This window comes from Lepidochelys kempii, chromosome 8 (assembly GCF_965140285.1).
Source record: "Lepidochelys kempii isolate rLepKem1 chromosome 8, rLepKem1.hap1, whole genome shotgun sequence".
In the NCBI taxonomy this organism is placed as follows: Eukaryota; Metazoa; Chordata; order Testudines; family Cheloniidae; genus Lepidochelys; species Lepidochelys kempii.
Genome location: NC_136387.1, coordinates 82,446,423 through 82,463,391, shown reverse-complemented (window position 1 = coordinate 82,463,391; position 16,969 = coordinate 82,446,423). Strand labels below are relative to the sequence as shown.

The 16,969-nt window shown below is 39.3% G+C and overlaps 1 protein-coding gene across 1 annotated transcript in view; it reads right to left on the bottom strand.

Annotated features, from left to right (window-relative positions):
- Window positions 1-1,152: 1,152 nt before the first annotated feature.
- Window positions 1,153-16,969, bottom strand: part of LOC140916576 (vitellogenin-1) — a 44,482-nt gene continuing 28,665 nt past the window's right edge. Inside the window, exons 21-35 of the mRNA XM_073358233.2 lie at window positions 16,254-16,473; window positions 15,372-15,547; window positions 14,833-14,975; window positions 14,347-14,413; window positions 12,663-12,833; window positions 11,286-11,492; window positions 9,949-10,091; window positions 9,725-9,863; window positions 8,242-8,377; window positions 7,210-7,396; window positions 6,763-6,860; window positions 5,935-6,029; window positions 5,671-5,830; window positions 4,300-4,461; window positions 1,153-1,277 (exon numbers count right to left, since the gene is read on the bottom strand). Of these exons, the coding sequence (XP_073214334.2) occupies window positions 1,153-1,277; window positions 4,300-4,461; window positions 5,671-5,830; window positions 5,935-6,029; window positions 6,763-6,860; window positions 7,210-7,396; window positions 8,242-8,377; window positions 9,725-9,863; window positions 9,949-10,091; window positions 11,286-11,492; window positions 12,663-12,833; window positions 14,347-14,413; window positions 14,833-14,975; window positions 15,372-15,547; window positions 16,254-16,473 (2,229 nt within the window). The remainder of the gene's footprint in view (window positions 1,278-4,299; window positions 4,462-5,670; window positions 5,831-5,934; window positions 6,030-6,762; window positions 6,861-7,209; window positions 7,397-8,241; window positions 8,378-9,724; window positions 9,864-9,948; window positions 10,092-11,285; window positions 11,493-12,662; window positions 12,834-14,346; window positions 14,414-14,832; window positions 14,976-15,371; window positions 15,548-16,253; window positions 16,474-16,969) is intronic.

Here is a 16,969-nt window from a genome sequence, read left to right as displayed (position 1 = left end):
GGCCCAATAGAGGAGCTGACAGTAGCTCAGCTTGTACTTTGTCATTTTAATGAGAGGAGGCGTGTAAGATGCTTCATCTACCCTTTTGCAGTGCAACTCTACTGAGGAACTAGCAAGTAACATGGATTTGGCCTGAAGAAGAGGTTCTTCAAGGAAGAATAAGGAGCATCCTGTGAACACTGTATTACAAATAAAAATGTAGCAGGAGAACTGATGTTATTGTTCCTAGACTGAATGGAGTTGATGGGAAAACTGAGGATCAATATTAAATAGTTGTCTGAACAAATTTTTTGGTTACTACTACCACACGCCAGACAGAATCTGGCCCTTACTGTTGGACTTTATTTTAGATATGTAATGTATGGGTATTGTTATTTGTATCATATTTTTCTGTCATTCTTTTGGTAATTTTACTCAGTGTTTTACTAATTGTTTTCTAAAGTTTTTCTAGGCATGAATTTCATGGATGTACAATAGAAAACGATCAACCAAAAAAGTTCCTTTTTATTCTGGTAGCCTTTGAACTAACATCCCATTCTTTTAAATTCAAATCAAAATGGGCACTGTGTCACACACACTGGCTCTCTGGAAAGCTACTGTGGGAGCCTAGCAGTTCAAATCATTCTTTCATACTGTATACTAAGGCTAATGCTTTTGTTGGGAGTGAATTTTTTTTTTTCCAGAACAGTTCCGAAGCACTGGATTTTCCTTTATACTAGAAAACATAAATGAAAACAATTGTGTACTGTATCTTTAGTATGCTCAATTATGAAATCCTTTATACAATAGAATGTTAGAGATAGCCATAATCATGTTTGCCTCTCATCACCCAGTGAAAATACTTTTAAGAGAGGACCAGTGTAATTATATTCCAGATAAAAGGAACCAGAATATTATACTTGGCTTGATTGCTTTGTTGATAAGAAGCAGGGGGTGGGAGGAAGAGATCTGGATACTTATTTAATGAGCAACATATTTATTAAGCAGCATGTATTGTACATAATGCATTTGACTTTGTACGTAATGCATTAAGCTTACCTATTTTTAAAGCATATATTTTTTAATATTTTACTGCAGCTATTGCATTCCCTTTGCAGCTGTCCAACTATTCAATCATTTGGGAGAGTACATCTATGGCATATTGCTAAAGCATTAAGATGAACTACAATCGTCAGTGCAGGAACAGTCAGTGTCAGCATCCACAGATGCCACAATGTCCTCGGCTGCATATTTCCTGTCACTGCTCCTATGCCAGTCAGACAGGCTCACAGCAGAATCTGTCAGAAGAGCAAAGCCACATTAACTAACATCAAGCAAATTAACACTTGAAAACATTTCAAGGCAATATTATTTTGATGGCTGCCAACTCTTTCACCAGACAAAGAATATGGGTCCAATCCTGCCTTCACCATTAACATCTGACTGACCTATTGACTTGGAGCAGGATTTTCATTCGTGGAGTAATTATTATAATACTTCCCTAAAACAAAATGAATTGCATTTCATGATGCACAAATATAGAAAGCAGGAGCTTGTAAAAGTGCTGGATGTGACCGCCCTTTAAATAAGAGCACTCTGTAGAAAAGCACATTAGCCATCTCTTTTCATATTATCACTGCCTGTGAGGCTGGAGTGGGTGGGTGGATATTTCATCTCTCTGTTTAAGTTCATTCTGAAAGATAAGCCCTTTGGAGAATTTTCAGAGGTTCATAAACTTCTAATTAAAGTTTTCCATATATTCTCAAAACTGGCAGAGCAATGTCAGTTTCAGTATTAACCTTACCAGGTTGCTTTATCAACAGCAGCTTTAATATATCATAAACCCCTACTGCTGAAATAATCGAAATGGAATAATATTCATCCTCCCAATAAATATTCTGAGCTGGTTGGAGGTTTAACATTGCATATGGAAGAATATTAGAACCCACATTTAGATTGTTTGCCTAAGTAGAATGTGCCAACCTTTCATAATTTTATCTCTAGTTGTTTTGTCAGACATATGAGCAATATATTTACAACATGCTATATTATATACCAAGAGAAAACCCAGAACTGTTTGTATGGGTTTTGGCTGTATCAGTCATTCATACTCAATGAATGAAATGTTAATGCACTATTTGGTGGAATTACACTTCTCTGACCAACTTGACACACAGGTTTTGTATAATAAACTATAAAACATATTATCCCAGCATGATGCTTGAGCTGTTTGTTATTAAAGATTTAATATTTTAAAGCTAGAAAATGAGAAACCCTAAAGTGTCTGGTTTTGATTTGCTTTTGCTTAGCTTTTTCTCATGCCTTGGTCTTCTAAATTGTTGCATACTAAGGGCCCAATTGTGCGACCCTTAGCCCCATAAGTAGTCCTCTCTTCTGCGAACAGTCTCAGTGGCATCAATGGAACTGCGTACCTGAGCAACTATGATGCAAGTGAGTCAGAGGTTGTAGGATCAGGCCCATCAGGCAAACTTGCCTGAAGTATAAACTGCAGTATTTGGCCATAGATGTCTAGGGCAATAGGGGAAAATTTTCCCCTCAGTTCTGCACAGCAGTAACTTCCCTGATATTATGCTCACCCTACATGTGTGGGCCTCCCATTGCTGTCAGTGATGTGGGCTCCCACTTCGTGAGGAGCAGAGTATCAGAGCTGAGTTCTCCCTGTGTGGATCTGAGAGAAGAATTTTGCCCTCATATATAGGTGTTCATTTTATGAACCTGCTTCTCCTGCTACTCATCTGGTTCATCAAACAAAAACAACAAAAAAAGGACATCTCTTAAAGAGTTCCACTGTAATGCTGTTGATTCCCAGCCTGAGGAAAAGCAATCATGTTACTGAAGAACACCAGTGGCATCCTCTACCTTCCTCCTCCTCCTCAGGAAAATAATAATAATTAATAATATTAAAAAAACCCTTGATAAAAGAGCAAGAAGCAGAGGTGGTAGTGGGCTCTTTTGTCTGAGGTTCAATAAATGAACCAGAGAAACCAGCAGCTGCTGTGCAAGCATCAGTGACTACGATGACTGATTTGGCTGATTTTCTTCTTTTCATTTTGTGTGAGAATGAGACAAGTTTATTATAGTGTAGTATTCGGAAGCAGTGAGTGATCTAGGGTGATGACACTTCACAGATATGGAACATGGACACAAAAGAAAATCTGTGAAACACGGATATGACAAGATTTTAGAGATAGCTTGGCACTGAGGGTCTTTTCTTTTCTTAAAAGGATTCATCTAGTCACATCACATGGTGCTGTCCGTATGCTATTAGCTCACTGTGTTAGTTTTCTTATTGGTTGTGTGAGCTGGGATGCAGACTGAAGAGATATGTTTTGGTGAACTGCTTCGGCACATTGGGTATTCTAATAATATGAGCAAAGCATGATGATCTTCAGGAACATTGTTTAAAATCAGTCAGAGAACACTAGGTTCTTCTTCTGGTGTAAACTGAGTTCTATGGAGCTATGTCAGTTTACACCAACTGAGGCGCTGGCCCAGAAGTTTATCATGCAGAACAGAGCTGTACTGTTACAACAAATTGTGTTTACTTCTATGGTACATGTGAGTTGTGTGATCAATTCCTGTATATTTAAGGATTTGGAAGTAATGCACCAGAATAGAAGAAACTCTGTAGACATGAGGCCTGATTCTCCTCTCAAACTTGTGTGAATGCAGAGTATCTACTTTGTAGACAACGGAGTTGCACTAGTGTCAAGTTCATATAAGTGAAAACAGAATTAGGTCCATGCTTTTTAAAAATTTGATGTGTCTGAGAGTTAAATACCTTCAAAAACAAGCTGTTTTCTGAAATAATCTGAATTTATTAATTTAGCAATATGTTTTTTGTTGATGCATTGCACATGGGCAGAGCATGGCAGCCTAATCACACTGTAGTCATGTCACATTACGTGACTGACTTTCAGTTTTTTTACTCATCTTGGTCTATATGAAATAGCAGATTGCAATGTGACTAAAAGGACTTTTTGTTGCTTATCACAACTCAGTGAAACATCTGGAAGGCATGACACATTTTTATTGGTCACTGCTGACCCTTTTACCATGGCTAAGATTTTTTTCAGACAATACCATCTGCCAAATAATCCACACTGGCTTCTAGCTACCCATGATTGTAATTGCTTATGTAAAATATTAATGGGGTTAGGAAATAACAGCTCTGAAAGCCAGGTGGGTAGTTGGGGGTCTGCGTGATGCTGTGCTATATCTTGACTAACTGATCTGACAGAGCTCCTCTGGTATGTGACAAAGAAAGTAAAACAAAACAAAACAAAACAAAAATCCTACCTTTTGGGAAACAGGAGAAGCCAACTTTAACCGAGGTTTTCTCAGTTGGAGTACAGCCTCTCATACACTGCAGTATCCTGTCAACAGAGTAACATGTAGATTCCTTTCCATCAATAACAGGATGTCCCTTCAGTTTCACATAGCGGCGTTGCAGTTTACACCCTAAGAGGAAAAAGAAAAATGTAGTTAAACCCTAAGGAATACAGAGGCTCTAATCTTTCCTTACAATAAGAAAAGTCCATATTTTCTCCTCAGGTTTTAAGTACAACTCCCTAGTGACCCATTTTCACAGCAGTAAAGGTGGCAAGAGCAGGACCATGGTTAGTGGGGAAAACTGATTTTTGAAAAGGGAGTTGTGTTTAAAAACTGATGGCACAGTATGGCCCAAATAGTCCACTCTTTTAGAAATAGCACCTCTTAGGACTGAAAGCTATTAAGAATAGGTACAGTGTAAGAATAGGGACTACTGAATTGCATTAGGAAAAATGGCAGTTGTTTGTGAGTAGATATGTTATGGCAGCGTTTAATGATGTCAAGACCAATTGTTGTATTGGATGATTTTTATAATGCTGCAATTATCAGCACTAAAAGGATAATTAACATTCACAGGATGCCATCTTGTTTCCTGACATGCTTATGGGTATGATCCAGCTGCCACTGAAATCAATAGAAAAAAGCCCATTTGACTCTATTGAGACTCTTTACAGGACCAAAATAAATGAAAAATACTGCACTGTTGGAGGGAGAGTAGTATTATTATAAATACATGCAAGGAGACGCACTTATACAGAAAGAGTATTTCCCATTGTGCACCTCCCCCTCACCCACGCTTTCTATCAAGATTCTCCGATGGGGTAAGATGGAATTGAAGTCAATGGTGCTATGACAGTTTACCCAGCTGAAGATCTGGCCCAATGTACTAAAATTCTCTGTGTGCTGTTTATAACATATGTAGTTTGTTTGATTAAATTAAGTCTACAGAGAGCGAGCTGATTTAGTGCACACTCCTGCTCCGAAGCAAATCAGTGGTGAAACTTCCACTGACTTCAGTGGGAGCAAGACTGGGTCTGATTTTGCCAGTCATAGAGTAAGGAACTACTTAATATGAGTAAATGTGGCAGAATCAAGCCTCTAATAGTAAACTGAATGTGAGAAACAGATGTCTTTCACATGAACACAAAGTAGTCAACGCTTCAGATTCATTGGGAGAGTTCTAAATAACAATTAGTTATATAAACAGAAAATGAATGATAACAATGGTCCTTTTTATTAACAGGTAAATGTTTCTCTTTTATTTTTTGCATTTTTAGGGGGAAAATAAAATAAAAATGACATTTTCTCTAAGTAGAAATTGTGTTCAAATCTACTGACCTTCGGCGCAGGTTTCTTCTACCAATACCCATGAATGGACAAAAGCTGAGCAGCTGTGTGCCAGCCTATGATTGGGCATGAGTAGTTCATTTTGCTTTTGTCCATCATTATTTCCACAAATACCACAGGTCCTTCCTCTCATCCATGAAACAACAGTAACCTATAAACATAACACATTTTTGCTGTCGATGCCGATGTGTTGGCCCATTACAGTGCCAAGGTGTAAAAGAGAAGAAAGCAGTAATATAACAGATTCAGAAGTACCTTAAGTGTCGAGCCATCAAAAGTCACATTCGCCAGCCCTTGGTCTGGAGCTTCTACTACAACTGTTGTTTCATTTCTATAAATTTTAATGTTTTCTGTAAAAAGATACGACCGTTTATGACGTTCCTCTAATTTTGAAATGAAATGATCTAATCTCAGGGATAATGTAAATAATTATTAATTTACTATTTCCATCTGAATACATTTTTTGTGGAGAAGTAAGGTCAGAAATAAGAGTTTTTTCTTTTTATTTGCAAAATGCTTCTTCTCTAAATCTATATAGCTACCATTGACTTTTCTGTCTAGTCAACAGAGCTAGCCTGATTTACACCAGCTGAAGATCTGGTCCTAAATATCTAGCTTCCTCTAAGATGTTCATCATCATGGCATTGCACCTACATATAAACAAGTACCAACATATTCAAGCAGCTTTGAATGCAAAATGCTTCACATTTCAGTAAGAAGATTAATCCTTATGCTTTACAGTGGCAAGCACACAATACAAATCAATATAATAATGGGCCGGATTCACTTATTAGTGAAAATTAATGGTATGTCAGTTGAAGTCATGTATGTAAAACCAAAATAAGTCACAGGAGTATCAGGCCCATAGCTTTTCTTAGTATTGAATTATTTTTTACATCTAGAAGTCCTCAGTAAGCTTGTCAAATATTTTGGTCTAGATAATACTTAGTCCTGCCATGAGTGCAGGGGGCTAGACTAGATGACCTCTCGAGGACCCTTCCAATCCTACAATTCTAAGATTCTATGTTCCTGTAAATATGTAATTTCTAAATAATTCCTGGAAAGGTGGGTAACACACTGTACCTCTTTTATTTTGATACACCTTGCTGCGTGTTAACACTGGTCCATCATTGTATGACACGAGGATAGAGGAAGACGCAGAAAGATAGAGTCTGATGCTTCTTGAAAGAAGAAAACAAACATGTTTAACTGTGGGAACATTGATGTAAATGACCAACACAGACACAGCCCCAACTTCAGCATCCAGATTTTGAATATGCCCCCAAAGTTCAACACCGCTTGGGCTTAGGGCTCTGGTTCAACACTTTCCTCAAAATGAGAAGCGCAAGGAGGTAGCTGTGTGGGGGCTGTTGATAAGCATTACCTGAGAAATTGAAGAGAGAGGCTGGAAGGCAGAAGAGGATTGCTGGTATTATGATTTAAAAAGTACCCAGCATTTTCCCCAATGCAATAAAATTTAAACGAACTGCCTAAAATTCTATACAGCGACTCAAGAATTATTACACTTACGATGAACTAATATTGATGTACACCTCCCTGGAGGAAGAGCGGGGATCGACTTTTCTCGTCATGACGATGAATTTGGGGTGAGCAGTGCAGTCTTGAGCTACCACGAGGTTGCAGTCTTTACTGAATGAACATCTGTACTTCACTTTGTCAAATGTTTTGAAGTTTTCTTCCTTCACTTCACATGTGGCTGAAAAATAACAATAAAAATAAATGGCAGATACAACTGTGCTGTCGAGATTGTCAGGGAGATTTTGAAAGCTGCCCAAGAGGCCTGAATGGTCAGTTCCCATTAAAATCAATGGGAATTGGACAGCCAAAACTCCTTGGCAGCGTTCAAGATCTCAGCCTAAGTATACATACTTAAGAAAGGCATGGCAGCAACATAAAATGATCAATCTATGTAGAATTATACTGCTGTGTATCCATCACTTATTTTGATAAGCAGCTGAAAACAAACCATCTAGTGATAGTCTAATTTTAAAGACACTGTTACTATCATATTCCTGAGAAGCTAAAAGCTGAACCCATGACAAAAACTAGTAGCATCTGTCCAAATTTTGCCACTGTTTGTAATAAGTATCATTAGAATTAGACAGACCCAGTCCCACTAAAAATCATGAAATCCCCCTTCTAAGGAAAATAAATAGGATTGGAAAACTCATGTCCCTGCCCTATATCCACCATGTCATCCCTCTTGTGGTGGGTATGACAGACTCTTGGAAGGGACAAAGAACAGGGCTTACAGTGCTTGTAGCCACTTGGGATCTCTGTGTGAAACCCATGCATTCCTAAGCATGTATATAGACCTGAACTCCCTACGCCCCTCTTCCAACAACTGCTGAGAAGGCATCGCCTATGGTTGGGGTAAGCGTAAAGGTAAGGGTTACCAAGTTTCCCCAGAAGAACACTGCTGGGAAAGACAAAGCCCAAAGCTGACGGGAGACAGAGTCACTGGAGGGGCCAAGTGTTAACTACTACAAATAATCATTGCTCATTTATCAGATACTAGAACAGTACTGAAGTAACATTTACATTGATCTTCTTTAGCTATCAGTGAAGATATTTCTGGAAGGAAATTCCAAGCAGTCACTTCTTGAGCCTGAGAAGCTGGAGCTGGGCTCACAGGCAATGCAAATGGAAGTGGGAAAGCCTCATAGTAAAGGGTTAGCTGAAAAAGAAGTAATGAAAATGCTTTAGGCTATGTTTAGTCATACAATTTGGTCAATCATACAGAAAAAAAGACCCCCCCCTTGTTAAAAATTCCCTAAATATGTATTTGTATAACTGGAGTTATTACAGTCTTCCCAGGACACTGTAGGCACCCAAACCTAACATATACATTTTTATAAGCTCATTATCTTTTATTTTATTATCATTTGTTCATATTCTTGAGAGATTATCTTTGAATGATCATTTAAAGACATAGGGAATTAAGATGCACAGGTGATGTTTATGGTATTGTTAAGTGTCTTCCTTAAAACGAAAAACCAAACCAAAGAAACCACCACACCACAGGGTGACTGAGCAATAAGTTCCCTGTGCCTTATGCTGTCCCACTGCAACTAGGTACAGCAGACTAAAGAGCATGCGCTAGCTGCCAGTCTTAGAGAATGAAAGCTGGTTTGATGTGATTTTGGTTGAGCTCACATACCATAGTGAAAGACACATTAAATATACCTAGATAAACAGGTTATACACCACTCCCTCCTTATCACATATGAAACCCCCCTGGAAAATTGAAGTACAAGGGTAGGTTAAGGACACACTTACTTCCTTATGGAAAGCCAAGCTGTTATTAATTTAAGCCAGACTCACTAGGGGACATTTTTCATAAAGATGCACAGGGATTTAGTGGACAAAGACCAATTAATCAGTTGGAGTCTGCAGACTACATCTGTGCAGGCTGCTGTGAAAACATAGCCCTTCTTGTTTGTTCAGAGGAGTGCTTCATTTGGGAATTCCAAGGTTTGATCCTGCAAATCCGTGAGTAATGGACTGCAAGAAGCCCTGGGCTGTAGGACTCCAGCACCAGGCAGCATATAGGTGCAAGTAAGGTTAAGCATTAGCCATAGTCTTCCTCAATGTATCCTTTGTAAGTCACATACACCATACTCCTGAGAGCCCAGGATAATAACAAGCAAAGTGTGTGGGCAGGATGGGCATATCTGAGGAGATATCAACTTTAGTGCCACCCTCTGCATAGAAATGAAGGATTTGGCTAAAGTCTTCCCCTTTGGGCATTACTCTGCAGGCTGGAGTGAGTTGGTTCTGTGCAGTTGGTGTCTCTTTCATTATGAAAGCATCAGGTTCCCAAGGACTTCCGGTCATGCTGATCACTTTTTTTATCTTGTGCTTTATGGCACACTACAGGATCAAGCCCTGTGTATTCAGGATCTATGGTAGCTTGTGTAGGAGGGAAGGGTCTGCATTTTTCCTTTCTCAGAATTAGCTTAGATGTATTACAAGTAGAAAGTATATTTGGAAAAACAAACAAACAAACAAAAGTCCCACATACCCCAGGAGCCTTTATGACTGTATTAATTGTCCGCGGTGAAGTTGCAACTGCTCTTAATACAACCTCCCGAGAAGGATTTTTCTGATACACTTCTGAGAAGCCCATCACGAGTGCTATTCCAGGAACAAATTCCATAGCTCTAGAGATAAACAAGATGTGACATACTCAGAACCTTCATAACACCAACCAACGTAACAAGAACAACACAACAAATAACTGCATACGTTATAGTTGTCCTCCTTATCCAGGATGGAAGTTTTGTCCAAGCTATCTTCACCTGTATGGCTGGATTCCTTGAAATTTGGCCTGTGGAAGCTCTTGCTTCAATTTTGTAGTCCCGGCATTCCTTGCCCCACCTGAACCTGGCCTTTATGAGGAACAGAAAAAGTCATTAGAATTTTGGAAATGAAATCATATCACAAAAAATCTGCCATCATATCAAAATACATGATCTTTTTATGCAACTTCAGTGAAGTCTTCAATGCTCCTAACTCATTCACTAAAATATACTTGTGGAGGAGTTATGGCTACATCTGGAGGAATATGGGGGTGAACGGTAAGTGTGGCAGGCAAGGCTGAATGTTCCCATTTGGAATGTTCGGAATCTTGCACTGAAACATGATCTAGAATTCTGCAGTGTGACATTTTGCTGAGATTCATTACATTTTGCAAATTCATCATCAATCTGTATATTTAAAAAAGACATGGTGTACTCTTCTAGAAATTTCACTTTTACAAAAATGTCTGGTTCTGCAAAGATAAACAATTTTCACTACTGACAATTCTGATGAAACTTTGAAACTGCAGCCACAAAATGCAGAAGTCTGGAGATCACTATACATGTACATAGCTCTGCAAATGAAGGCTTCCATGACTGGGGCACGTGGGCATTGCTGTACAGAGAGGCTTGAAAATAGAAACTGCAAACACAGTGCCCTAATTCCAATGCTTTCAGGCATCAACTCACCACCCAACATCACTTCAGCACCTATCTTATATGGAAAGAAGGAAACAAAATGTCCTTGAAGTGGCAAGGTGGGTGAGGTAAAATTTTGTATTGGACCAATTTCTGGTGTAAAAGACAAGCTTCTGAGCCACACAGAGCTTTTCTTCAACTCTGAGAAAGGTACTCTGAGCAGCATAGCCAAAGGCAAGATGGAACACCTTGTCTCTCTAATATCCTTGGACCAACATGACAGCTATGCATCATACAATACTTGAAGTGGCAGTCATCTGAAATGCACATATAAAGAAAGGAATGAGCCAGATCCTCAGTTGGTGTAAATTGGTACTTGAGCTGGTCAAACATTTTCAGATTTTCAAAATTTAGCTACAAATATTTTGCAAACAAATTTTGAAAATTTTCACAAATTTATTTTCCTGTTTTTCAGAAGGCTTATAAAGAGAGGTTGACTTTTTTTCAAAAATTCAAAATTTGTGAAAAATGCCAGGAAAATTTGTTTTCCTTGTTTGACCATCTCTAATCAGCATACCCATCTGGTTATTTGATAGCCTCAGGCCTTTTAAAGCTCTAACTTGGTTGAGCCAGTTCTATCTTTACCTGTGCTTTGAGAGGCAATACTACAGAATCAGCACATGCTTTCCAGTTAGTTTCAGCAAGCTGAACCACAACCACTTGCATATCGACTTTGGCAGCAGCAGAGTTAATATATGCTGTGGCTTGGTAACCTTGATTTTTGTTGTCACTCCTAACTGCCCGAGCCACAATGGTGAGTCCAGGTGGAAGTACATCTCCCAGGAAATTGGGCTGAAAAACAAAACAAAAGTGGCCATGCTTAACTGCACATGTATAGTCAATGGTGAACATTGGATTCATTTAGTACTGCACTGATTCCAGTACAGCAGTAGAGAGCCTGGTCTGGTTGAGAATGAACATAGTTCCCGATTCTTATTGTTAATTCAGTGTAATTTTGGTGGGTTATTCTCCTTTTTTATCTCAGTAGAATAAAGAATTTTAAAAGATGCAGTTGTCTTGACACAAGATCCACGCCTCACTTAAGACATATCAATGGACTTATTAAGATCTTGTGTATTATTTTTAATATTTAATAGATTTCTAGAACACTTATTGGATATTATTACCACAGCAATATATTCATTCAGAAGCAACTCCTTTGAGACATAATGAGAGTTGTGAGTTCCTTATTAATTGGAGTATTCACACAATATTATGAATCCTTTGGATATTTCACTATGTAGTTGCGTCAGGCTGGTATGCTATTATTAAGATACATTTACTTGGAATGGATTCAGAATACCACACTACGGATAGTGAACGTTAGTGAGCTAACCAGTGCTTAAGGAAATATTTGTATCTCCCTAAAAGTAATGGATCCGTTTTACGAGCACATGGCCAGATTTTGTCTCTGTTACACTGGATGTACACTGATGACTTCTGTGGCTCTACTCCAGACAGCAAGACTAGGATTTAACATTTAAATGTACAGGTGGGTTTTTTCATAGTTCTCACTGAATATGTAAATTATATAGGACACATGCCTAAGTTGTGTTTTTCAGTAGAGCTGGTTGAAAATTTTCTGTCAAAACACTTTGTGATGGAAAATACCCTATCAATGACATGGCAATTTTCCCCACAAATTTCAATTTTGGAGTTTCCATTAAAAAATTGAAAATCTTTCCATTTCTAGCCACCCAAAAATGAAACTTTTCTTTGAACGTTTTTGACTCCTGAAGACTCCAAAAAAAAATATTGAAACATTTAATCAAGAAAGGAACTTTTAACATCGTTGGTCACAATTTTTCACAGGAAAGAAATCATTTCTGGTTTCAAAAAAGGTCTCCCTGTCGGGCATTTTCTGGGGAGTTAACGACTCATTGGGGTTAATGGCTGGAGGCAGAGGCAAGGTCAACAACTCCTCTTACGCGGTCTAGTTCCTAGGCAAAGAGAAAATTTCACCTCGTGTGCAAAGCTAGAATCGCTGCTGCTGCTGCTGCTGCTGCTGCTGCTGCTGTTTCTGCTGCTGCTGTCTCTGGAGCTGCTGCTGCTGCTGCCTGATGGAGGGGAAGATGAAGATGAAGATGAAGATGAAGATGAAGATGATGATGATGATGAGCTGCTTGACGACACCTGACCTGGAGTCTGGAAAAGAGAAATAGGTAAAAGACGGTGGGACAAGTATCTGGCCAAACCCAGCTCTTATCCTGAAAACTCCCTCTCCTAACTGGAAGCTCTTGCGGCAGTAATCAGCTACTACGTCACACGGAGGCACCGAAGCCGTGTAACGGATCATTATAAAACTAGAGCCGGTTAAAAGTGTTTTATTTGTACAAATAAGAGCAGGATTTTTTCATTACAAATTTCACAGAACAATTTTCCTATTTTGTGACCAGCCCTAATAACAAGAAGTTTACAGGAAGAGTCCATAAAGCCGTCACATTATCCTCCTCGTTTCAGGGCCTCCTTAGAACTCACCTCAGCTGTGATGCACACAGAATCTGCCTGCTGGTAACGTCTAGGCAGGTGGCAAGCTCTTATTACGGTTGTTGATTGTCTAAGAATTCTGCACATAGCTCATCCATGCTAAAATATCGTATTATTTTGTTATCCCTAGTTGTAGGGATAATTCTTCAGTGGTCACATTAGTAAAGTGACATACCATATATTGTTTTTCCTTTGCTTATTTTGAGTGCATGTCTCTCCTACACATCTCTCTATAAAGATCCTCTTCTAGACTATCTTTCTCCTCACTGCGTAGAAACAACATGCACCAAAGTGCCTCCTTCTTTTGTATGTTCCTTGTAAGGGTATCCAGGATGATGATAAATAAGAAAGGGCTCAGTGCTGATCCCTGATGCACTCCCACCTTTACCGATAGTTCTTCTCTTTCACCACTACAAAGTTCTGGCTGTTGATGTTGCACCTACATATATGGCTTGAACAAGCTGCTCACAAAGTTCTGCATCATTTTCTCCCTCATACACCTCCAGGTGACTTTCCTGGGAACTTGGGCAAAGATCAATGAACACTATGTGAATATTTTCCCTCTTCTCTCTGAATTTTTCTCACTTGCTGTGTCAGTGCAAAATCAGCATCTATTGTCAATCTTCCTCTCAAGATAATAGTATTCAACAAAAATGATTAGGGGGCTGGAGCACATGACTTATGAGGAGAGGCTGAGGGAACTGGGATTGTTTAGTCTACGGAACAGAAGAATGAGGAGGGATTTGATAGCTGCTTTCAACTACCTGAAAGGGGGTTCCAAAGAGGATGGCTCTAGACTGTTCTCAGTGGTAGCAGATGACAGAACAAGGAGTAATGGTCTCAAGTTGCAGTGGGGGAGATTTAGGTTGGATATTAGGAAAAACTTTTTCACTATGAGTTACCTAGGGAGGTGGTGGAATCTCCTTCCCTAGAAGTTTTTAAGGTCAGGCTTGACAAATCCCTGGCTGGGATGATTTAGTTGGGGATCGGTCCTGCTTTGAGCAGGGGGTTGGACTAGATGACCTCCTGAGGTCCCTTCCAACCCTGAGATTCTATGATTCTATGATTCCTAGCATGGAGCCATATGCGTTTGCTCTAATACCTGCTTCACTTCTCAGTGTAATGATCATTAAAGAGAACACTTAAATATTGGACCTACCGAATGGGACTTGAAGACGAGTCGGTACATTTCTGGAACGTGCTTTTCCTGCAAAATTCCAAAACAAATTATTGCCGGCAATGATACAACAACCGCCACACCACAGTCACCTGGGATACATTAAAAATGGTTACCCAGTCTGCAGAGGAGTCATAGCTGCTGCGACTGGCATATTTAGACTTCGCATGTTTCTTCTCCTCTTTTGGATACGGCTCCTTGGAACGCTTCTTGGCATCATAGCGAGTTTTATCAGCACTTTCGCTGCTGCTGCTGCTGCTGGGTCCGCCGGAGGTGGCTTCACTGCTGCTGCTGCTGCTGCTGCTGCTGCTGCTGCTGCTGCTTTTCCCAAATGGAGATAACGTCTTCCCTTTGGTTTTAGAACGCCCTTTGCTGCGGGGCCCTTTCTGCTCATATCCTTGATGCCCCTTCTGCTGTTTCTTGCTTGATGGGCCCAATGAAGAGTCAAAGGAAGCTGCATCCTTCTTCTTCAGATTTATCTTTGTGGCCCTAGGCTGAGCATCGCTGCTGGATGAGCTGGAGCTACTGTTGCTGCTGGAGGAGCTGGAGCTGCTGGAGCTGCTGGAGCTGGATGACGATTTTCTGTCTTTTCGGATTCGGAGTGATTTTCCCTAGTCGAAGACAGGAGCAGAGAAAGAAAATTATTATTCTGTTCGCTGGCGGAAGTTTTTAAGTAAAATGCTCTGCTGAGAGAAAGAAGTCTTTCTGCTGTCCTCCACAAAGCAAGGTCGAGTCCCCCAATAGAGACTTCATCTCTGTTTATAATATATTTTAGTGATGTCCACACGGGATGGTTCTCTAAACCAGCACATTTAGACGAGAATGTGTAGAAGGTATGGCGGACAGAATTACGCATGACTGAAGTTAATACGGTATGATGTTATTTCCTACACTATCTAAAGTACTAAGTTTGCCTTGTTATTGTCACTTTATTTGCTATTAAGAGTTTACCAAGTATGTGTATATTGTCCCCTGCAAGTCTAGAAGTGTATATATTATATAAGTACCTGGGTCTGGACTGTGGGATCATCAAGGATTTTCTTCATTTTTTGAATTGCCTCTTTGCCGGAAGCTAGTTCAGTTTCTGGGTCTTCAAATGTTACCAAACGCACCATTTTTGCAGCAGCCTGAGCACCTGCTTGAATTGTTACTTGTATTTTCTCAATTGATGACTCTGTATGGACTGACATGACATGGCAACTATTATCACTGTTACTGGTTATTGTTATTAATAGCAGGAGAGGATTACAATAGCCCAGAATGTGCCAATTTCGGCTTTTATATTGTATGTGGGAGATAAAGCAACATTTTTTTGCAGGTCTATTTGCATTTGGTGAAAATGGCTATTTTTGGTATTTAGTAACTTTGATAGTGTGTCATGCAAATTGAACTTACATACATTTTTCAGTGTTGAGCATGACACTAGATTCATTTCAAGTAAATAAAAAATTGCAGATAATCCAGTCAGCACATCCAGATCACTGGAATAAATTGCTTTTTTGACCAGAGTTTATTGGCGGTGCCTTACTTGGCAACAGCTGTGATAAGAGAATTACACATTTGTTGCCATATGGGTCTTGACAAATTAACATGAATTTCTGTGTTTATATATTAATTAATTAGATATTGAGCTTGCCGCTGGACATTTAAAGGATTGTCCAGAGTTCATGCCACTAGCCTGGGACTTGGGAAATCTTTGTTCAATATCTTCCTCTGCTTCAGATTTCATGTATGACCATGGGCTAGTCATTTAGTCTCTCTGGGATGTTGTGATGATAAATATATTAAATATTGTAAGGTGCTGAGATACTAAGGTAATAGGGGTCATGAAAGTGCCTCAGATAGAAAGACAAATATTTATTAGTTTCTCTCAAGACAATAGTATTTACCTGGTTTGCAGGTAAGTTTAAAAGCATTCTCCCCAACCAGATAATAGAGAGGAGCCTTTCTGATAAATGCAGCATTCACACTTTTTATTTCTGCGCAAAATTCAACTCCAAATGTACTTGCATTGAAGCACATGGAACGAACAGATGATACTTTCTGTTGGGATGATTGTCCAGCTGAGTAGATGCTTCCTGTTGAAATGATTTCTGAAGACAGTCTACCCTATTGTGTAATAAACACATGTCAATGTTAGATTCTCTGATGCTGATAATAAAAAATATAAACAAATTGTTAAATCTCCTGTTTTAAGAATAGATTCCTGTATGTTTTATAAGGTGATTAATCGATTTGCTTGAGATTCTGGTGGTCTGATATGGAATGACCCTGTTGTCAGCTGGTCAAATTGGCCATGTCATATCATGGTCAAGTAGGCCATGTTATCTCATGTTTAGGGTATCTAGTTAGAATAGAAGGGTTTAAGACTGGAAAATGGAGTTCCACCTAAATGTGCTAATTATTTTATTTTGCTTTGTTTGCTCAGTGAGTCAAGCTGTGTTCACTGAATCCCAGTATCTCGGTAACCCTATAATGACTGTAGAAATGCTAGACAAAAAGAAATGTATAGTATGGAATTCTGTCCTACCATAAACATTGAGCCAAATTGTGGAGCCCTTACTCAAGTCAATGGGGCTTTTGCCTTCATAAGGGCCTAGTAAGG